General features: G+C 35.9%; 1 protein-coding gene across 8 annotated transcripts; it reads right to left on the reverse strand.

Annotated features, from left to right (window-relative positions):
• Positions 1-491: 491 nt before the first annotated feature.
• LOC104086458 (puromycin-sensitive aminopeptidase) lies at positions 492-9131 on the reverse strand. 8 transcript variants are annotated; one of them, XM_070182836.1, is made up of 32 exons: positions 8978-9112; positions 8326-8433; positions 7788-7859; positions 7606-7650; positions 7367-7507; positions 7206-7281; positions 6944-7020; positions 6717-6830; positions 6525-6599; positions 6340-6447; positions 6033-6245; positions 5877-5938; positions 5755-5782; positions 5584-5670; positions 5457-5482; positions 4997-5060; positions 4833-4913; positions 4637-4684; positions 4480-4515; positions 4028-4084; positions 3827-3936; positions 3663-3743; positions 3396-3579; positions 2794-2942; positions 2568-2706; positions 2337-2483; positions 2157-2238; positions 1864-2036; positions 1485-1595; positions 1291-1407; positions 841-912; positions 492-719 (listed from the first exon to the last, which is right to left on the reverse strand). In XM_070182836.1, the coding sequence occupies exons 2-32, from the start codon at positions 8401-8403 to the stop codon at positions 639-641; spliced, it is 2934 nt and encodes a 977-aa protein (XP_070038937.1). In that variant the 5' UTR covers positions 8404-8433; positions 8978-9112; the 3' UTR covers positions 492-638. The 8 variants fall into 8 exon arrangements, with proteins under 8 accessions (XP_070038937.1, XP_070038934.1, XP_070038938.1 ...); XM_070182833.1 differs by having other exon boundaries at positions 7788-7865; XM_070182837.1 differs by having other exon boundaries at positions 8326-8436; positions 8978-9089.
• Positions 9132-24327: the final 15196 nt, after the last annotated feature.

A 24327-nucleotide genomic window follows, 5' to 3' on the forward strand; every position in this document is an offset into this window, starting at 1 on the left:
CTTGTGAATTTTGTCTAAGTATATTTGTTTTCAAGAGTAACTTCTTTTTTACGACGGTGATGTCCGAGCCAATTCACTTGCACCTTACTATTTCACCGGTTACCCACTACCTCCCAACAGCACAAGTACCGGGTAACTCTACCTACCAAGACTTCGACGGACGAAAAAAAATCACCTAGTGTTTTGTTGTGATAGCTACAATTTTGACATTTACTTTTAATTGTCTTCAAGAGTTATCAACTTATTATATATACAGTCAAACCCCTCTATATCAGCATTCTTATATAACCATTCACTATAAAAGTCATATTTTTCTAGGAACCAATTTTTATGGTATGGTATAATATATATCCTTTATCACAGCACTTCATTATAGTAGCCAAAAAATATCAGGAAGTTTGATTGTATAAGCATTGATTCTTAAGAATAGATATTTACACACATAAGGCAATCTAGTGGAAGCTGCAAAGGAGAAGAAACTGATGCAAGAATGCAAGTATAAAACACATTTATTCAATAAGCACTGAATGTTAAACCAAGTCTGTGATCTGTTTCTAAATGTTTCTTGAAATCCTTAATCATTATAGCCTGTTCAGAATAACAAGAACAGTTCAGCTAACCGGAAAATGAAGAAAAACTTAAGCTGCTAAGCTCTTGGATGCAATTTCGAACACGTTCTCTGAGAGACCCTCGGTAGACAAGATCATCTCCAATTGATCCTGTAAAACACAAGCTTACTTCTTTAGTCCTTTGACTTCTATGCAAACACACACTCAAATGGAAGCTCCGCAGAAACTAAAGACATACTGATGTATGATGTTTGAGCAAGCCGATACTAACCTTAGCAAGACTTTGTCGTGTTTCATCATAACGCTTCCATCTAGAGAACGCTGACACCATTCGTGAAGCCACCTGCAATCCAGTAGAAAAAGGAATTTTAACGCTCTCTCTCAGACTACTGTAAAACCGTTGTTAGTTAAATTGCGGGATTGAAGTTAGGAAATCCCTCTAAGTTTTCTTCTCTAGTTTCTGCTGTATGCTACATTATTGTTCGTGTGTTCAGAGGCGGAGCTAGAGTTTAGATTTGGGATTCGTCCGAACACAATAGCTTTGGCCCAAACCCTATATTTGTCTTAAGAAATCTATTGAATATGTACAAATTATTAATTAAGAACACAGTAACTTAATAGATCCCGAACCCATAAACTTCAAATTATGGCTCTACCTCTGCGTGTATTAACTGTTGTTCCAAAGAGACCAAAAACAATTGAATAGTATTTTTTATGAGACCTGTGGATTTATCTTGTCAAGCTGCACCACTAGTTCCCCTAAGAACTTGTAGCCAGAGCCATCCTTGCAATGGAAGTTGACAGGCGACCCACAAAATCCTCCAATCAATGAGTAAACCTGCATTTGTCCAAAATAAAACATTACATCTTGTAACTGACATAAACTAGAAAACATCAAACTAGAAAAGCACATACCTTATTTGGATTACGCAGGTCAAAGGCGGTATGGTTTAGAAGTTTCTTGACATTCTCAACATTACCAGGCACGTCTGACATAGCTTGAAGCGCAAACCACTTGTTTACAACCTACGGAAAAAAGAGCGAGACAAAGATTTCTTCAAGCTTATCTGGTTCATATCACTACAATATCGCAAAGCATGCAATGTAATACCACTTGTTTAATTGAAACTAGAGATGAATAATTTAAGTTACAAGGAGGTTAATCAACAATTCAAAGGCAAGAACAGGGCCGGAGGACAATCAGTCCAACGCAAGAGAATTGCAGGTTTCCTTTTATGGGGCCCAAAGATGATATCAAGTCGAGGTGCAGGTATTAGACGCATAGAGATGTTACCAAGAAATCATCCTGCCACTTGTTGTAGAAATCAGCCAAAATCTCTTCTCGAATTGCAGGTTGCTGATCAATAGCCACCAAAGCTGAAAACTGATCTGTCATGTTTGTGGCATTTCTGTATTCATTCAATAGAAGTTCTGTAATTTCTGGGCCTTCAAGCGATCCAAGATAAGCTGTAGACAAAATAAGGACAGTGGATTTGCAATTTGTTATTTGTCAAATATGAAGTTCCGAAAAAACACTGTCGCTAGAGAGATAAGAAGAAACAAAACGAGAATACACATGAAACGGACCAAGAGCAATATTTTTAAGAGCACGTCGTGCCATATTGTTATGATCAAACTCATATGCGCCAGAGCTCCTGTTGTTTTTAGTCTGCAAAGTATGTTTCAGGTTATATAATTATTTTTTTCCATTAAGAACTTTTCAAGTGAAATGAGAATCAGTATTAAGAAAAGTAACACTGGCATTACAGTGATAAGGAGGTCCTCTTTCAATTCAGAAGCCAGTTGCTTCCTGATGAAAGTCCGGACTGCATGAACAGCATCCGGGTCAGCAACTGTCATCATGTCCATGATTTCTCCTACACCTGGCAAAGTTATTGCCTTTGCAATGAATTCCTGAAAAGATACAGCAAAACCAATTAGTGAAACCTTTTTCTTCCGACATGAAACACACATTTTTACAAGAGGTGGGGCAAGCACCTTATCCAAGCTTGAGTCGGTCAGTATGCTTTTGATCCCCTGCACAAACTGAGGGTTAAGAACCAAAGCCTTATTCTGTTGGAAATCCGCTACCAAGCTGAGCATCAGCTTCCTTGCCAAGACTTGTCCCGCCTCCCAACTAAGGAACAAATAACATTAGTCTTTGATTATTTCAAATTTGTGATTAGCTAAAAGATATCGGACGAGAGATCAAGAAAATACAAACCGGTTAAACTCATCAGAATCATGAGCAAGAAGGAAAAGCAGATCACTATCAGTGAGATCAGACTCAAGCCGGATGGGAGCACTGAAGCCTCGTAATATAGATGGTGTTGGCTTCTCAGATATGTCATTGAACACAAATTCCTCCTCCTTCTGCATGGTACAAGCAAAAAATCCTTTATTACATCCTTATTAGAAGTCGCATAAGCATATTTATTTGAGCGAACTTATCATCTGCTATGCAATGAGACTAATATACAATTAGCAGAATATAAGCCAAGACTGATGTCTGAGGTTTCATTTTAGTTCCCTAAACAACAATTGAAACAAGAGAAAAAATTTATATTCTACTTTCTACTTAGTATTAAATAAACTCAAAATTAGGATATTGTATGAAGCCGTTCAAGACCTTTACCAACTATAGCAATCTTACATAAGCTAGTTGTTTTATTGGTAATATCAGCAATTAAGTTAATGAGTGACATTAGATGTAACCTTTGCTGTATTTCTTATTTTCCCAGGGAAAATTATAGAAGCCACACGCCATGTATACAGTTTAATCAAGTGGAATGCACTGGAACAAGTCCGTCAAAATTCCACGCTAACCTTTGTTATGCGGAGAACTGTAGTGTGCACATTTTGACCACTGCTTGCAAAACTCTCCAATTTCCCTTCATGATAAACGGAGGATAGAGGCATGTCCTTGCCACTTGAATCTAGCAGACCCACTGCAACAGGAATAAACATAGGTTCTTTTGCTGATTGGCCGGGGGTTGGAGGCACCTCTTGACTAGGAAAACATCAGATGAAATATGTCAGCCTAAACCAGAAAGGTTTGCAAATCTAAGCGAAAAATCCGTTCTATGTTGTTACCTAAACTTGAGGGAGAAAGTGCGGCTTTCAGCATTATAATTAGTTGTAACCTTCACTACAGGTGTCCCAGCTTGTGAGTACCTGCATTTATGTTTCATTCAAAAGCTCAACTTTGAGAGAATCACGAATTTTAGTTCGAATGGGAGGAAGGAGGAATCAGTTACCATAACAAGAAATTAGCAAAATCTGCATTGTTGGCATCTCGCATGGCAGCAAAAAAGTCTTCACATGTTACTGCTTGACCATCGTGCCTCTTGAAATATAAATCCATGCCCTGAAAGAGTAAGGATATATCAGATTTTCGAGACTCTCAAGTGCGGAATCAATTGTCTACTACAAAAATAGGCAAGACATTTTTTTCATACTTTTCTGAATCCTTGGCTCCCTAACAATGTTTTGTACATCCTGACCACTTCAGCGCCCTGATAATGAAAATAGTGAATTAAATCAATTGATGGTGAATCAAAATATTCCCTCACACATGCATAAGCACACATAAGGTCATGGATATGTGGCAAAATAGGGGGGGGGAGCAGGAAATGCAGCATAAGGTGGCAAGAGAGGAAGAGAATTACCTTCTCATAAACCTGCAAAATGGAAAATGGAACAAAGAAACAATAGTTAATAAATACCCTGGGAGACAAGAGATCAGTACATAAAGTTAGAACATGATTAAATAGAATTACCAGGATCTTACCGTAACTGCATGTTCGTGAATCATCAAAAAGGCCAGACCAGTCATCACAACCAAACATCAGTAACAAAAAATATCAGCAAAATTGGCTCAAAAGAAATTAAACCTCCTCTCAATGTAGACAATAAATTGAAACTTGCCTGTGTAGAAGTTATCCATCTGTCAACATAAAAAGGTGGAAAAGAAGAATGAGCAAACTTTCCAAGCAGATGGCTTAAAGAAGGTGGGCCCAAGCATTTCCTAAACAAGAACCATCCATATTCAAAGAGATTATTGGTACCTTTATATAAGAATGCGGCCGGACAGGATGAGCCATTGGACCAGAATCCTAGAAAATCAGGATAACAGTTAGCACATGTAACTAGTCATCCACAATACAGTCGCTCATTCTGGAGCATATTGATTTGGCAATCCATGTATAAATATATGAAGCAGGAATATTATAATGACAAGAACTCGAAAGAACTCTTTGAAACCTGTGGGTACTGATACATTCGAAGCTTTGAAACATCAGCAATCCTTTTCACTGTACGGCTTCCCATATCAGATGAGAACTCCTGCACGAATCATTCAAGAACTTGTAAGTTAAAGCTACCACAAAAATGTTCGTGTATCTATCTTCTCAAAGAATATATCCAACCTGATCACGGAAAACAGTAAGTCCTTCCTTTAAGCTGAGCTGGAACCAGTCACGACAGGTAACTCTGCATTGAGCTCAATAGTTAATATAATATAGACACGAGAATACTATCAAGGTATACAGCAAACAAGTACACTACCTTGTATCCAATTGTAAAAGCAGAGGAGTTGATTTCACTAAAGAATTTAACTTTAAAGTCTTTCTTGAAAGAAACATGAATTTTATTGCTCATCAGAAGCAGCAGCAATAAGGAGCTAATTGTTTACAGAGAACAGGAAAAAAGGCATATAACTCCTGAAGCGTGTTGAGGAATTCGAGTAACACGTTCTTGTTATATAACATCATCCATTTTGCACCAAAGGAGCTAGAAGATACGAATAGTAATATAATGGAAAAGGTTAACTAATATATTAAATAGCTTTTTATTCTGTGAGAAGGGGGGATTCGGTAAATGACAAACCTGTTGCCTGTCCAGTTGTGGAAGTACTGCAACAACGATAAGAAATGGTAATTTATTCAGTATTTCAAGAATCTGCATCCAAGATAAAGTTTATGAATTTCAGTAGCTAATGAAAGATATCACACACCTCATGTCCAATCACACCCAATATTGCCGCATAATCAGCATCAGTCGCAGTTTCTGGGGACGCCAGGACAAGCTTGGAATTGAATATCTGTTGAAAACAAAGTCAAGCAATTAGGCTTAGTTAAGAAAAAGTCATAAGTAGAACAATGCAATAACATCTCAACTATCATACATTCAAGCTCTTGTTTTCCATCGCTCCCCTGGCAATGAGATAAAAACCAGGTTATGATCATAAAAATAAAAAATTTAGAGGGTGGCAGAAAAATGATAATGTGAAGAAAACAGAAAACTAACATGTTAAAATCAGGAACAGCAACAATATTAAAAAGATCCAGGTCATACTCCAGACCGAAAACCTGTTAGAAAAATTTAACAAAGAAAATTGCCATAAGACCATCAGACAACAGAAGATATCTAACTTGATGTTTATCAAAAAACTGAAAAGCTCACATCTTCATCCCACTTCATAGCTGCCTTCAGCGAATACATTGCATGTGCTGTCTTGGGCAGATCTTGTGCAGGGGTCCAGATTCTCAGGGAGACGTTACGGCCTGAACGGGTTGTGAATGTATCATCTCTGCTCTCCAACTGACCGGCAACCAACGCAAAAAGATAACAGGGCTTCTTGAAAGGATCCTCCCAAACAGTAAAATGTTTTCCTCCCTGCAAAAAAAAAAGTGAGAAGAATAATTTGGAGTGGCATAAGGGTTACAATAAAACAACTTTCAGCAAAAAGTACAGCACGATCCAAATGTACCTCTAGATCTCCTTGCTCTATAAGGTTTCCGTTTGACAACAATACAGGGTACAAGTTTTTGTCTGCCTCTATGCGACACGTGTATTTAGCCATAATGTCAGGGCGATCCTAATGGTAGAAACGATCTCCATTAGCAATCATTCAAGGAAAGACGATAACAGCCTAGAGGACAAAAAATGGCATACCTGATAGAATGTAATTTTACGGAAACCTTCAGCCTCACATTGGGTACAGAAATTCCCTGATGACTTGTAAAGCCCCTGAAGTAAATACGATAATGTCAATATTCTAAGCATAGAAACCATTCATAGTGTTACTGAAATTTGAAATGCAAGAAAAGATTGCAAATAAGACAAAATCCTGCCCTCCTATTTCACCTCTAAGGATGTGTTCTTCTGAGGATATATTTCTGTCACAATCTCTAAGGTGAATTTGCTACTTGGAGGAGATTTAAGAGTCAGGTGGCGCGAGTCCAAGTGGAAATCTTCTTCCTGAAGCATATTAAGTGTATCATTTATGAGCAAAAGTAACATCAGCTGAAATATGTGTAATAAAAATCTATGTACATCTTCGGACATTGTACGAGCACGACTTTGATAAATACCTTCAATGGATTGCCATTGATCTTTATCGATTGCAACTTTAAATCTTGCCCATTTAGCACAAGTGGGAAAGACTGACCTGTTCAAGATAAATTAGCAACAAAATGTGAGTTCTGGAATAAATACAACTATTGGAAAACTTGAGAAGCTTCAATCAGCCAAAAGCATCTATCATTTAGTTCAAGTATATCAACCCAACAAAACGTGGAAAAAAATGTATTATGGATAAAAAATAAACAAATCCAAAAGGGTAACAAGATTTACCTTCAACTCTGGGGCTGACAGCAATTTTGGAAACAACGAACGTACTTTCCTCACCCAGTGAGAATTTCAGATCCACCTAATAGTTATTTGATTTAGTCTCATAAAACAAGGAGAAAAATCCAGACCTTTACCAAGATTAAGGTCAAGATCAAGGGATATACCGTGTCAAAATAGTAGTCAGGTTGTTTGTAATCCTTCAAAAAGATTTCCTTTGGAGCTGCCATCTTGGTTTCTTCTACTTCTTTTGGCAGAGGTTCAGTTGCGACTGAACAGATTAATCTCCGGTCAGTTCTTCTCGGTTGCTGGGAAACATCCACAACATACAAAAGAAACGTCAGCATAGAAAAGCATTGTTGCCAAAATAGGCTAGTAAGTTTAAAATCAGGACATAATAGCTTACAACCAATGGAAAGCGTGGGATTTGACACCTCCTCCAATGTGTAACCTAGTTGCAAAAAGCACAAAGACTGAATATAGGAAAAGAGAAAAAAATGCACTAGACAAAGCAAGACAATGCATTAAAAACCAAAAGCAAATGAGGAATGCAATTTGCACGAGCCAGTCAAGAAAATATTCACAAACCTCCGAACTGATGTATTGTTTATATCTACAGATATTCCTCGAGCGCACAACTGAAGCAACACGGCAACTTGCCTGAAACTACAGAGAAAGAATGAAAAATAATTCTTCAGGCGACAACAAGTAATTAAATGCTAAGTATCTTACATTAACTAAATACACGTCAAAAGCAGCATTAGCACATCAAAGAAGCAAGACAGAGAATCAAACACCTAAAGAAAGTCCAAAGATTAAAATAATTATTACAAGTGTGGGCGAAATACTAGAACCAAATATAAGTACTTCATATCAAGCCAGAAACCTAAAAGGATAAGCTTTTCCTAGTGCCAAAGAATCGGTACATCTCAACGGACTTAGTTGGGAAACAGCAAAATTGATAAAGCTGGAAGTATTACTTGTTCAGTTAGTATAAAACATGACAAAGAAAAAGAACAAAATATACACACCACCCCTACTTGACTCTCAAATAGAACCTCTAATACCACTTTCAAGTTTTGTATTATTTGCTTATACAATGAAGAAAAGGGAGTTGGATAATCACAGGAGCATTGGAGATCAAACCCAAGAGACATGTCTTCGATAAACTTGAAGGCTTGCACGGTAGAACCAACCGAGCCATCGGCAAACCACACAACTCCTAAGTAGTAATCTACTACTGATAATAATAATAATAGTTAGTTCAATAATCAAGATTCACAAAATTTCCCCATAAAGGTTAAATCTTTACAGGCAAACCCAGCTAGTTCAGTAATCAATATTACCAAAAGAAAAAAATCCCTATAAAGGTCCAATCTTTATAGAATATAAAGCAACCCCAGTTAAAAATTACTTATAAATTCAATCTTTACAAAATATAAGGCAACCCCAGGTAAAAATTACATATAAATTCAATCTTTACAAAATATAAGGCAACCCCAGGTAAAAATTACATATAAAGATTCAATCTTCACAAATAACAAGGCAAACCCAGGTGGCTTAAATTTGGACAGCAAACAAAAAACCCTTCAAATCAAGAAAAGACTACTAACACCCTAGTGAAATATGAGAAGAAATGGCTCTTAAAAGGGGTGGGAGATATATGGATAATCTAAGAATATGGACAAGAAAAAACAATAAAAAGGACATTTAAAATTAGAGATATTACCAGAAATTAATCAAAAAAGATTATTCAAAATTAAGCATTAATAGTTTACCTCTGTTGATGATCCAAAAAGGGTCGATCAGCAGAGTAAGAACACCAAAGAATTCCTGTGTTAAAAGATATATTGGTAAAGATATTTGTGATCTGTGAAGTGACATATGCAAATTCACATAGGAGTACTGTCGTTTTATAGTGGAGTACTAGGTATTTTCAGTAAAATTCAGGTTTTTTTGTTTTTCAAGAAAAAGGTCCCATTGGTCAGCTAATTATAATAGGATTGGTTCTTTTTTGCGGTTGGTTTTTTGGTTTTTTAAAAAAAAAGCCTTTTTTTGGCAGGAAACTAGTGAGCAAAGCTAATTAGGTTTTGAAGAAGAAAAAAAATGCAAGTTACACATTCGGCCAAAAATAGTTATATTTACCGGCTGAATATATTTATTATACAATAGTTATATTGTAAAACGTAGTTTGTGTTTACATGATTGGCAAATGTGTTGAATCAAAAGTCATTTTGTAAAGTATTATAAGTTCAGAAAGAATAATTAGGTGATAAGCTAAATTTGAAGACATTTGCAAATTAACCAACAACCTAATCATAAGAAATTTTGGTCATTAAAATCATTGCAAATTTTGTTTTTAGGCACTTCTCTGAAGAGTTACGTGAAAACTTAGAGAAAAAGCTCAAAATAGTCTGGTATTTTTGGAATTGGACTCAAAATAATCCTATTTCTTTCAGGTAAAGCATTAATAGTCCACATATTTTGAGAAAATGGTGCATTTTAAGTCTCAAATCTAATCACTGTTAGTCTTCCAACATAGACATCAATGCACGTGATATTTCCTTCCAAACAAACAAACTCCTCTCTCTATCTTAAAACAAAATAGACGACATCTTCTTAGTATCATTGTAGGGGCATTTACAATATATAGTTTTTTAAATCTTGGGAACAAACAGATACTACTATTATGCATAATAGCAACATTTCAATTAACTCAAAAGAAGTCACCTTATATGTGATAATATCCTGAACACTGAAATATTTTTGGCAATCACAACAAAGAAAACTTTATCTATAGCAGAAAATTCAAACAGCACAGCACAGTAGCACCACCCCAACACCAAAAAAGAAAAGCAGACAGTAACAACGTCATTTGAAACACGAGCACTTGAAAATGCACCAGAATAGCACCACATGAAACTACAATTCATTAGCAGTTCTACATCATCATTCACCAAATATCGGAAAGCAACACAATAGCACCACCAAAGAAGCTGATAGCAAAACCTGAAAAATGCACAGATAAGCACTTGAAATAAGGATAAGCTACCATTAACATTAAACACATATTAGCACTAGAAAAGGCTAATTTACAAGTAATCCATTTAATTTTGTTGTGTCTGTTGAGAGTATATCCAACCAGAATCTATTTCAACTGCTACTTCTTGTCCAACTTCTTCTGGTCGCATTTCAACTTGCCCCCGCCTAATCTGAACCATGAATACATATATTCTATGTTAGTTTAAGTTTATTTAATAAATACCTAATTATAATATAGTTCCAGAGATAGTACAGGCAGTTTTTCACGGATTGAAGTAATCTCTGGTTGCACAACATTATATTTGCAAGTTCTTTTGTTGTGGCCAGGCTTGTTGCATATACTACAGTCTAGAGACTGTTGCTTCCTTTTCATCCTTGTTCGACTTGCTCCAACCTCATCAACTTCCTTTTTTCTCACTTTTGTTTTCTTCCTCTCTTATTCTTTTTTACCATCCTTGGAGGCCAAGGAGGAATTTTAGTTGATTTAGTCCACATTTGTGGCCCATTTATCGGAAGAATTGCATGTTCATAAATTCTTCTGTATGTTTCTACCTTGTAGCAGTCATCCACGTAGTCAAGAATGTCATACTTCTTAGCCCAAATTACTGCAATAGCATGCTTGCAAGGAATTCCCATGATACTCCATTTTCTACAGCTCTATGTTCGATTCTCCAAATCAACTGCCCAATTGTCACGAATAGTAGCTCCTATAATCTCATAATTCTACTGATTTGATTTTCGAGGAATATATTCACCGGCTGCAATCTGATTTTTGTACAATATGTCCTTAATATTTGGACAAACATCACCCAAACTCCATTTCTGCCCTTTCTCCCTATTAGCTAGCATTCTAGCCATGAACAGATACCGCAATTTCTCCAGAAGTGTCAAAATAGGCTTGTCTCTGCATCAAGGATCATGCTATTAAACACTTCACACAAGTTATTTAATAAAATATCACACTTGGCATCTGAAGAAAAATGTGACCTTGACCATTCGCTAGGTTCTTTGTCATTGAGCCAAGCAACATCATTTGTATCTAACTCTGTCATCCGTAACATGCAAGCATCAAATTCTTCCACAGTAGCAGCCTTTGCAGCAGCCCAAAATACTTTTTTTAATGTGAACCCACTAAAACCAGCTCTCTTAAAATTATTATGAAGGTGCCTCGCACAAAATCTATGGCTAACATGTGGTAAAACTTCATTAAAAGCTTCAATAAGACCTTTTTGTTTGTTAGACATAAAGGTCCAACCACTCTCATCTATATCTAAATCAGCTGCCAAATAGTTCAAAAGCCATACCCATGTCTCTCTACTTTCTTTCTCAACAATTGCGTAGGCAATGAGTAATATGTTATTATTATCATCAATTCTGACTGCAGATAACAATTGTGTCCCATACATTGGACCTTTCACCAACAACCGTCCACACCTATTATCTTTCTACATCCAGCCTTGTAACCTTGCTTACAAGCAGCAAAACATATGTATATTCTCTGAAATCTGTATGGCTTGTTTGGTACCTCATTATCAGTAAACTTCATGTGAATTGTACTGCTTGGATTTGTCCTATCAATTTTAATGCAATAATCTCACATTATTTTGTATTGATCCTTAATATCACCATCAATCAACGCAATAGCTTTCATCTTAGCTCTTTTGGCTTGAGATAAAGTCACTTTAGCTCGTAGATCTACACTCACCCTATCTCTGAACTCAAGTAAGCTCCAACCCTTATTTGATTTAATTTCTTTGAGGTACTTTCTTGCAATGAAGGATGATGTTATTGTTCTATTTTTATAATTCCACTCCTTGCAAGTATGTTTAGGTTTGTACTTCCTAATCTGAAGCGTCGTGTCCCTTTACATTTTATATGCCATGATTTCCCATTCGCACTCCAGATGTATACAAACAGCCCTTTCTTTTTTTTTCTTCCACTTGATATACTTTCCATTGTTTATCTCATGAGAAGCTACTGCATTCTTAAAATCTTACTTACTTGCAAAAGTAATTTTCAGAGCTAAAATTGGCTTATCTCCATTTGTATGTGGGTTGAAGTGAGGAAAATTGGATTCCTCAGTCTCGGAATCGCTATGCAAACTATTTGTGTCTGCAGAATCAATACAATCAGATTCCCCTTCTGGAGCGGCCATCTTTCTCTTCACTTCGACGCTAAGAATCTCGCTTTCATCTATAATGCTTTCTATAATTTTTTCATGTTTATCAACAAGTAGATCATCAGACAAATCATCTTTGGAGTCACTAAAATCATCACTAGATGAATTTTCCCGCATAAATTGATGTTTGTCATTATCTCTAGCATTTGATTTATATACCAAATCCATATTTTCTATACTGAAATATGAGTCCAAGTGTTCGAAGTAAATCTCAATCACATTGTCATTCGGGATGTTTCTGCCAACTGCATATGATTCATTATCTGTAGATACCAACCTCCATCTATTACCGGACCTTCCATACCTATTCCAAAAAGTTATTGAATCCTTTGAATATCCACAAATTGCTGCCATGTTCTTGAACTCATCAAGGTTCATTTTTTCCACGTTAACATAATCAATATAGTCGATGTTGCCCCCAACATAATATTTTTCTGGCATACGTTTCATAATTCCTCCATGGTGTATTTTGATGCTGACAAATGATGCCTCGGTTATCGCTTCTGAAATAACAAAAAATATATTATGATATTTAACAAAAATAATACATATTCAATAAGACTTTAATAATAGTACATATAGAAAACATCCAGATTTTAGGCCGTGGATTCAAGTCATATATTTTTTTTTAAACAATAACAAAGCTGCAAAGGTATTTTTTCTGAACAAAGGGTTCTCTTTACATATTCAGAAACATGCTTATTGTATAGAATATTTTTGTGGGAGGGGGTTCGATAAAAGTAAATAAAAACTCACCATAAATTGGAGCCGATTCTCTGTCACTGTAACTCCTTAAAGACATTGTTGCTTTCACGGTGTTCTAGGGTTTTTTGGAAGATAAGAAACAAAGAAGAGAGAAACTTATTTGCAGTCTGATTGTTTCAAGAGGAGAAGCCCAAAGGATGTTTCAGCAACAAGAGTTTGAGCTTGGAGGAAAACATATAAGGCGCACATGATAACTTTTGTTCCGTTAGAAGACTAACAGTGGTTAGGTTTGAGACCTAAAATGTATCACTTTCTCAAAATATGTGGACTATTAATGCTCCACCCGAAAGAAATAGGATTAGTTTGAGTCCAAGTCCAAAGGTACCAGACTATTTTGAGCTTTTTCTCGAAAATCTACGAACATATTTCGAGCATCATGAGTTTTATTGATGATCAATTCTTTATAAAATATCCTGTAATAGGTCATAGATTTTTTAGTCATGTGCTACCAATCAAAAGAGGCAAAAAATATAAATTTTCTTATGATTGTTGCATCTATTCAAATAATTGAGGATGAAGATTCATCCATATGTAACTCTAGGTTAAAGTTCTCTTACAAACAATATGGTGAATGGTCAATGCATTATATACATGCAAGCAAAAATTCTCTAATCCACCAAAAGCTCAACTTCTCCCCACATCTGCAAGGATGTGATTCTCATTAACAAACTATATTAAGTTCGATTGATTTGTATTGAAATATCACAAAATTTATAATCACATTCAAAAATACTAAACTTGTTTTTTCACCTAACTCGACGTTTCTGCATGTATTCATATTTTAAAAATTCCCTATTAGGAAATCTTCAACATTGTTGTCATCATTGTGTTTAATGATCAATTATTCTGGAAGAAGGGTCACATCACCTCTTAAAATTATTCGCTCTCCCTACTCGAAGTAATAAATCACAAAAATAATGAATATGTTCTTGATTTTATAGTATTTGTTAGTTGAATCTTTTCAATCTGATGTCATAAATATATTTTCATAAAGTTTATATTTACTGTCTTTATTTTTGTTGAAGCACTTCTAGTACTTAATGGGAATCGCTTTAAGAATTCATTACTTTTCCACAAACGATTTATCAATATTCCCTATTTGATTGGTAGAAAAATTCAACCAAAGCTTCTTATCTCCTTCTCTAAAAAAGTTATTCTTTCGGTGGAATTTGATTTGGTATTGACATTAGAAATTATTTTAAAATTTGGGTTTAATCTATTTTTTTGGTGAATAATTGTGATAACTCATATAAAAAACTATCTTTAGACTAATGTAATTCTTGAAGAATTATTTCGGTTTGCCTTTCATAGGCCAAAATATACTTTTAATTCGTATTAGTATATAATCATGAACATATAAGTGCATCTGAATTCAGTCTGTAAAATTAATTATAGTTCATCTAGCATTACTTATTAGTTTGTTTATCAACATCAATTGGCACCTGAATGTACTTATATTTCACGCCATTATTACAAAGTTTTGTGCAAAAAATAAGTGTTTAACATTAACAAATAAATTACAGAAACAAATAAGTTTCTTAGTTTAGTTGGAATATTAATACAAATGATTAAAATCAATAATTTAGCATAAATTGTAATAAATTACTTAAGTAATGAAGAATGAAAACAATTACTACGAGCCAAGTGATATATTTTAACGGTGTAAAAGAATTTTGCTATTTTCTAGTTTAACTTGTTATAATATGTTACTGATTTCATTTTTAAGGTTTCTAAACAATAGTTATCTATTATTGCAAGTAACTTTACCTATCTAAAGTGATCGACAAAGGAATTCCTTCTTTCATATATTCATTAGTTTCATGAAAAAAGACACAAGATGATCTACCTTATGCATGGCTCGGCAAAGACGCTTTAATACCAATCAGAAGTCTAGGTTAGTTTTAAAGTCCTAATACTGAGTATTGTAGTCCTAATATTTGTAATTGAGATAGTAAACTTTTGTAAAATTCAAAGCTTAAGTGATGTTAAAGTTTCAACTGATTAAATTATAATAATCATCAAATTGAGAATAATATTGATGTTAAGTTGAAAAAAACCAATTGGTGAAGCTATAAAATTTAGTTATAATACACACATTGAATTTGGAGAGCATTGTCCGAAAAAAAGATCTTTGTTATTAGATATGTATTGCAATCAATATTTGCATTTACAATTAGTATCGCATCCCCATCTTTCTATTTGTCGTTGCTCTTGTACACACATTTGTTCATACACCTTTGAACCCACAAATATTGTTGTCGTCAATAGATCACCTTCTATAAACTTCAGTAGATTATCTGCTGATATGTTCTGTTAATCTATAATTTTTTAATATGAGATATACGATTTTAGTATATCCCCATTAGCATGGGGATGAACGTATGTAGTGGTGGTGCATAGGGTTCATAGAGTATGTAATAATACTAATTAAAAACTATATATACGGTAATTTCTGGTGATTGTAAATAATGTCCTTCTAAATAGTTTATTCTGATCTCAAATCCGACACATGAAAGTGCTCAGATTGCTTACCAGAGATTCAACATGTTGTCTTAAGGCTTAACTATGACCATCACTGTTAGATTTTGGAAGTCAGCTGTCTGAAGGATAAGAAATGAGAAAGATTAGGGTAAAGAATGGGTTAATAAGAGGTGACACGTGGCAAGGAGAGAAGATAGCTAATAAGAGATCAATGGCTTAGATAGTGTGTAAATCCAATGGGTGAGATATTAAAAGACAATTAGATCAAACGGTGCAGAAATTAGAAGCAGTTAGAGAGACTGGGCTGTTATAACAGAATTGGGTTGGCCCAACAGAATCAGTTTTGGACTGGTATTCACTCTTCCTTCTCAATCTCTCTCTTCGATCCTTCTCTTCTCTATTCTCTCTTCTCTCATCTCTCTTATTCTTTTTCTTCCTTTCATGTTAAAGTCATCACTGGAGTTGCAGATTAATTCAATAGATTTGTAATTTCCATTGTAATTCAACAAAGTTGTAATAATCATTGTATTGAATTCTGAAATAAATAAAAGTCTACTCATTCATTTCTCAAATATTCTTATAGTTACATTTCCAAGTGACAAGTCCATTACAATTGGTATCAGAGCTATTTTCTGGCCAAATTCACGATGACAGGAGCAGAAACAAGATCTAAATCTACAGATGAATCAGTCAAAAAGTTAGAAGCACAATTACAGAGTTACATATTATCAAATGATTCGAGAATTGATGAATTAGGTAACAAAATCGACAAGCTATTGGAGAAAGAGATCTCTCCACAAGGAGGAATTCTGGGAAGTGCACCAACTGAAGGAATACAGATTATGGGGTCTGGTAATCGCACACGAGCTGGGGGAAATGATGAATCTTCATTGGGTCGATCACAAGTGAATTTCTCTCATTCAATGTGGGAAATTCCATATTTTGAGGGAGTAAATCCATGTGCCTAGTTGCACAAATGCGAGAGATACTTCCAATACAATCGCATAACAGATCCACATCAGACACTGGAGGAAGCTGTTCTTCACCTCAATGGTAAGGCTGAATCTTGGTTCTTTTCCTATCATGTTAGCAAGGGCATAGTTAGATGGATATATTTTACCACAGAAATTTGTAACAGATTTGAAGGCACAGCTAACAGTAAGTTGAACCTATACTTGGAAGAATTTGAAGACTTGAAAGCTTGGGTGTTAATCAGAAATCCAACTATACCAGAGGAATTCTTCTTAAAGTTTTTCTTGAAGGACTTAAGGAGGAAATTAGATACTTTGTTAAAATGTTAGACCCATATTCATTCAGTAAGGTTGTGGAGAAGGCTAGACATCAAGAGAACTTAATAGAATCCTTGAACAAAAAGGAAAAAGTGCAGAAAAATAGGAGTCCAGCTACAAATTACCCTTCTCGGACCACTAGAGTCCCTAATAACTGAGTGAGTAGTCAAGGTAACAAGTTGTTTGAAATGAGGAGGGCCCAAGGACTCTGCTACAAATGTGGAGAAAAATATCACCCAGGACACCAATGCAAACAAATGCAGTTAAATGCTATCTCTGCTACCACTGATCAAGATGCAAATGAGTCGTGGGAAGCATGGGTTGAAGAAACAGACCCATACTCACAGGAAGAAGAAGTAGTTGATGAGGCAATCGGTCTAAATGCCTTATCAGGTACTGAGGTTCCTAACACTATTAAATTGAGAGGTGAATCTAAGAAGAATAGCATGTCTATCTTGTTACACTCAGGTAGTACACGCAGTTTTTTAGATATAGATACTGCCAAAAAAATGGAGTGTGCAATCAAATAATCCTCTCCTATGAGGGTTACTGTGGCCAATGGGAATCATGTGATGAGTTATCACACTTTTCCCACCTTTAAATAGAGGATTCAGGGAGTAGAGTTTGAAGATTTAGTGAGGTCGATTAGATTGGTAGGGAATGAAATGATTCTGGGAGGTGACTGGATGAAAAAACATAATCCCGTACTCCTAAATTTTATAGAATACAAGGTTGAAGTAACTCACAAAGAAAAAATGGTGGAATTAAAGGGTATTTACAGTCAAGGGGAGCTAAAACGTATGTCTGCTTATGGAGTGAAACAGTTACTGAAGAAGGGGAAGACAATCTGGGCTCACCTATTTACTATTTTAGCTACAGAAGAGCAAAATGAAGGAGAAATACCTACAGAAATCAACACAGTCCTCCATCAATTTGCTGGTGTATTTGCTGAGCCTACTTCCCTGACTCGTAGGAGGAATCATGATCACCACATTCCCCTGAAATCAGATGCAAATCCAGTCAGCATAAGGCCATACATGTATAATATTTTTCAGAAAAATGAGATAGAAAAGCATGTCAATTAAAATGTTGCATAATGGCCTAATACAACCCAGTCATTCCCCTTTCTCTTCCCATGTACTATTGGTTAAGAAGAAAGATGGAAGTTGGAGGTTTTGTATTGATTATAGAGAATTGAACAACATGACCATTAAAGACAAATTTTCAATTCCTCCAGTGGATGACCTAATGGATGAGCTGTGTGGATCAAGTGTATATTCTAAGATTGACTTAAGGGCAAGTTATCACCAAATTAGAATGGGGGAGGGTGATATCTATAAAACTGCATTTAGAACTCACTTAGGCCATTATGAGTTTAGAACCATGCCCTTTGGCTTGACCAATGCACATGCCACCTTTCAATCCTTAATGAATCATGTATTTCAACCATATTTGAGAAAGTTTGTCTTAGTATTTTTTGATGACATATTAGTCTATAGCCCTTCTATGGCATCTCATGCCACTCATCTCAGAAAGGTGTTGGAAACATTAAGAACTGAACAACTCTTCGCTAAGCTGTCCAAATGTTCCTTTGGACAACCTAAGGTGGACTACCTGGGCTACATCATCATTGGTGAAGGGGTGTCAACTGATCTTTCTAAAATTGAAGCTATGTCCAAGTGGACTATTCCTAAATCAGTTAAGGCCCTAAGCGGTTTCCTAGGCCTGACAGGATACTATAGGAGATTTATCAAGTCATTAGCAAGCCCCTAACAAACTTGCTGAGAAAAAATGCCTTCCAGTGGAGCTCAGAAGCTGAACAAGCATTCTTACAGATTAAGGAAGCCATGACAACAACTCCTGTACTGGCATTAGCAGACTTCACAAAAACTTTCATCATTGAAACTGATATTTGTGATAAGGGTATGGGTGCAGTATTAATGCAAGAAGGCAAACTCAATGCCTTCTTTAGTAAAGCATTAGCCCCTAGACACATGGGGTTATCAACTTATGAGAAGGAGTACATGGTTGTACTATTTGTTGTTGACAGGTTGAGACACTACTTATAAGGGAGTCATTTTATTATCAGAACTTATCACCACAGTCTGAAATATTTGTTGGAACAAAGAGTGACAATTGCACTGCAGCAGAAGGGTCTAACCAAGTTACTAGGGTTGGACTATGAGATACAGTACAAAAAGGGGGTTGAAAATAGAGTAGCAAATACATTGTCCAGAAGACAAGAGGAAGCATATGAACTCTATGCTATTTCTACTGTGGAACCTACATGGATAAAAGAGATAGAGATGAGCTATGAGCATGATCCGGTGGCCTCACAACTCATAACTAAGCTGATTACAATACCTGGGGCCAAGCCTAAATACACTTTAACTCAAAAAGATATCAGGTTTGAGGAGAAGATTTTTGTAGGCAAGTGAGCTGACTTGAGGCTTAAGAACTTTGAGGCCTTACATTTATCTCCTCTAGAGGGTCATTCTGGGCAGCAAGGGACCTATAAAAGGGTTCAATCTATTTTCTATTGGCCTAATATGAAAGCTGATATACTTAAATGGATGTCTGAATGTGACACTTGCCAAAGAGTCAAAACTGAGAATGTGCATCCTGCAGGGCTTCTACAGCCCCTTCCTATTCCTGAGTTTTCATGGCAAGACATAGCCATGAATTTTATTGAGGGACTCCCTTCTTCAACTCAAAAGAATGTTATCCTGGTCATTATTGACAGATTAACTAAATATGGCCATTTTCTGGCCTTAAAACACCCTTATACAGCCAAAGATATGACCAATTTTTTCTTGAAGGAGATTTATAAACTTCATGGCCTTCCTAAAACCATTGTATTAGATAGAGATCCTATTTTTACTAGCCATTTTTGGCAGAAGCTGTTTAAAACCTTAGGCACTAAACTCACAATGTCCACTACTTATCATCTACAAACAGATGGTCTGACTGAAAGACTTAATCGATGCTTAGAATCCTACCACAGGTCTATGGTGTTCTCTGAACTTAAGCAATGGGTCACATGGCTTCTATTGGCTGAGTGGTGGTATAACACCAACCACCACAACTCTCTAAAGACTACTCCTTTTCAGGCTCTTTATGGGTTTGCCCCTCTCCAGATTCCATTGGGTTCTCTTCCCCATTCCTCACACTCACAGGTGGGTGCATGTATTGCACAGAGACAACAAATACTACAATAGCTCAAAGAGAATTTAGTACAGGCCCAAGCCCGTATGAAATTCTATGAAGACAAGAATAGGACTGACAGAGTCCACAATGAAGGCGACCTTGTCTACCTCAAGCTTCAGCCTTATAGACAAGCGTCCATGGCGATGTGGAGAAATTTGAAATTATGCGCTAAGTATATGGTCCTTATACAGTACTTAAAAGGGTAGGGTCAGTCGCTTACCAGTTAGATCTACCTTAAGGTTCACGGATTCATCCCGTCATCCACATTTCTCAGCTGAAGCATCGAGTAGGACCATCGATAGTGCCCAGCCATCAACCACCAATATGTGACAGTGATGGTCGTGTTCTTGTGCAACCATTAACCATTTTGAAATGGCAAATGGTGAAGTTCAACAATGTTGCTACGGTCAAGGTGCTAGTCCAATAGACTAATCTGAGTATTGAAGAAGCGACTTGGGAAGACTGGGGGTATATTAAGGGACAGTTTCCAGCATTTGCAGCTCATTTCCGACCTTGAGGACAAGGTCGATTTCAACGAGGAGGTATTGTTAGATTTTGGAAGTTGGATGTCTGAAGGATAAGAAATGAGAAAGATTAGGGTAAAAATGGGTTAATAAGAGGTGACATGTGGCAAGGAGAGAAGATAGCTAATAAGAGATCAATGGCTTAGATAGTGTGTAAATCCAATGGTTGAGATATTAAAAGACAATTAGATCCAACGGTGCAGAAATTAGAAGCAGTTAGAGAGACTGGCTGTTATAATAGAATTGGGCTGGCCCAACAGAATCAGTTTTGGACTGGTATTTACTCTTCCTTCTCAATCTCTCTTCGATCCTTCTCTTCTCTATTCTCTATTCTCTCATCTCTCTTATTCTTTTCCTTCCTTTCAGGTTGAAGTCATCAATGGAGTTGCAGATTAATTCAATAGATTTGTAATTTTCATTGTAATTCAACAGAGTTGTAATAATCATTGTACTAAATTCTGAAATCAATAAAAGTCTACTCATTCATTTCTCAAATATTCTTATAGTTACATTTCCAAGTGGCAAGTCCATTACAATCACCATAATGGATAAGCAGCAAATTAGCAAGAGCATCCTTCAAATAAAGTGCCCAGTTTTCTACAAAATCACACAGGAAAAAAAAACTCATAGTATGTCAATAAGAATGATAAACGTATAGCCGCATTCAAAAACAAAACAAGAGCTGGCAAGATTTTGATAGATATTTAAATTCTCATATCCGTAAGCTACAATAATCGAGTTCACTTACATGTCTATTTGATGTAGGAGGTCCCTAAAGTTATTTGTATTCTAAGACAAAACTTTAATTTCTTGAGTTCAATTATATGTCTAATTAAAGTTTTCTAAGATAACTTTTTAGTCGACGTTTTTGTACATTAGCATAATCTTATGTGAAGAGATAATTTATTTAATTTTTAAAATAAGTATATATAAGTCTGTCAATATTATAGGTTATAGATATATAGATAAAAAAATATTATTCTTAGTGGACTTAAAAATTCTAATTTTTAAGTAAAATTCTAAACGTATAATTTTATCCAACAAAGATTATCTCTTTGAAATAACACTTTAGCTTTCAAAAGTTTAGTAGATAAAAATTGAGAATAAGCAAAAGTTGAACGATTAATATGAATAGGAATATTTTTCCTAAAAATCCAGAAGATTTGGTGAAAGATTTTTTGTTCTTAAAAAGACACTTTTTATAGAAGTGCCTTCCTAATCAAAGTTAGATTCGATTTACTTTATAATTGGTGGCAAGTATATATTCGGTCTATTTACTTTATAATTGGTGGCAAGTATATATTCGGTTGATTTACTTCATAATTGGTGGCAAGTATATATTGAGCCGGTTCATCATATATCCTATCCTATATATTAACTCATCCAAAATTTAATATTACATTAGAAGTGATTACGATTCCGTCCTTATATACCTTAAATGTTTAAGGCTATTTTGGTCACATGACATTGTATTCATGCTTTTATAATAATATATATATATATATATATATATATATATATAATTGGGTTTTGAGGAAACAAGTAATATGGGTCTAAAATATTACTCCTTATGTAACGACCCGGCCGGTCGTTTTGAGTATTACAACCCCATTTTTCTATTTGCTACTCAATTTATGCTTTACATTGGTTATGTGACTTGACGGGGTAATTGGTTCAGGTCCGGTGAGGTTTTGAAATGAATTGAGACACTTAGTCTCCAAAATGAAAACTTAAGTTGAAAGGGTTGTTTGGATGTTGACTTATGTGTAAACGACCTCAGAATAGAATTTTGATGATTCCAATAGCTCTGTATGGTGATTTTGGACTTAGGAGCGTGTTCGAAAAATTATTTAGAAGTCCGTAGTTAAATTAGGCTTGAAATGGCTAAAATAGAAATTTAAGTTTGAAAGTTTTACCGGGGGTTAACTTTTTGATATCGGGGTCGGAATCCGATTCTGAAAATTGAAATAGGTCTGTTATGTCATTTATGACTTGTGTGCAAATTTGAGGTCAATCAGACTTGATTTGATAGGTTTCGGCATTGAATGCAGAAGTTTGAAAATTCTTAGTTTCATTAAGCTTGAATTGGGGTATGATTTATGTTTTTATCGTTGTTTGATGTGAATTGAGACTTCGACTAAGTTCGTATGATATTTTGGGACTTTTTGGTATATTTGGTTGAGGTCTCGGAGGCCTCGGGTAAGTTCCAGAATGGTTTCGGATCATTTCATCATGTTTTGCTATTGTTGTTGCTGGTTCTGGTGTTGTTCTTCGCGAACACGAAGGGACTCACGCGTTCGCGAAGAAGGAAATTTGGACTGGCCATTTTGTGTTTCGCGTTCGCGAGTGATGGTACGCGTTCGCGAAGGTTTGAGGGGCAAAGCTACTCGTTCGCGATTGGGGCCTCGCGTTCGCGATGGGGAAAGCCGACCTGGGCAGTTTGGTCATCGCGTTCGCGAGTGGGCTCTCGCGTTTGCGTAGAAGGCTTTGGGGGTAGTAGCACTTTGTACTTCGCGAACGCGAGGGAGATGCTGTGTTCGCGAAGGAGGAAATTCGGCGGAACAAAATTGTGCTTCGCGAACACGAGGCAGTGGTCGTGTTCGCGAAGAAGAAAGGTCTGGACAGAATGTTTAAGTTCTTTGTCCCATTTACCATTGTTTTCGATTTGGAACTCGGGGGGAGGCGATTTTCGAGAGATTTTTAAGGAAAATAACAGGGTAAGTGTTCTTAACCCAATTATGGTCAAATTACCCGAATCTATAGTTGTTTTTAACATTTGTGATTTAAGTTGGAAAATTGTGAAAACCCTTTTGGTTTAATTTGAAGATTTGAGGGTCGAGTTGATGTCGGAATTTGATAAAATTTATATGGTTGGACTCGTTGTTAAATGGGCGGTCATATTTTATAACTTTTATCGGGTTCTGAGATGTGGGCCCCAATGATAATTTTTTTAGTACAATTTCGGATTTTATTAGAAATTTTATATTTTCATATGGAATTAATTCCTATAATTTGTATCGACTGAATCGAATTATTTGTGACTAGATTCGAGGAGTTTGGAGACCGATTCGGGAGGCAAAGACATAGCAGAATAAAGAATTACACGATTTGAGGTAAGTAATAGTTCTACATTTGGTCTTGAGGGTATGAAACCCCGGATTCTATGATATGTGATTGATTTTGAGGTGACACACATGCTAGGTGACGGACGTGTGGGCATGCACCGTAGGACTTGTGACTTGATAAATTCCATGTAACTATGTGGTTGAATAATCTGTTAATATCCGTATATTTTCCACGTATTAGAGAAATCGAACTATAAATCATGTTTAAGATATGTGTTGACACTGTAGGGACCCACCGAGGTTTTGTATATGTAAATTATTTGCTAAATTGCTATATTGCACTCAGTCACAGTTTTACTTGCACATTACATCTCAGTCTATATTGTTCATTATTGATGCATCATATCATTGCTATTTGGGATCCTTATCATGATTTCTGAGAGCCCGAGAGACTGGACAAGTTGATGACTGAGTGAGGTCGAGGGCATGATTCTGAGGATATTTATGGGATCGGGCTGCACGCCGCAGCATGTTTCATTGATTTATGACATGATTGGTTTGCTATAGCGCTTGGGC

The sequence above is a fragment of the Nicotiana tomentosiformis genome, chromosome 8, assembly GCF_000390325.3.
Source record: "Nicotiana tomentosiformis chromosome 8, ASM39032v3, whole genome shotgun sequence".
NCBI lineage: Eukaryota > Viridiplantae > Streptophyta > Magnoliopsida > Solanales > Solanaceae > Nicotiana > Nicotiana tomentosiformis.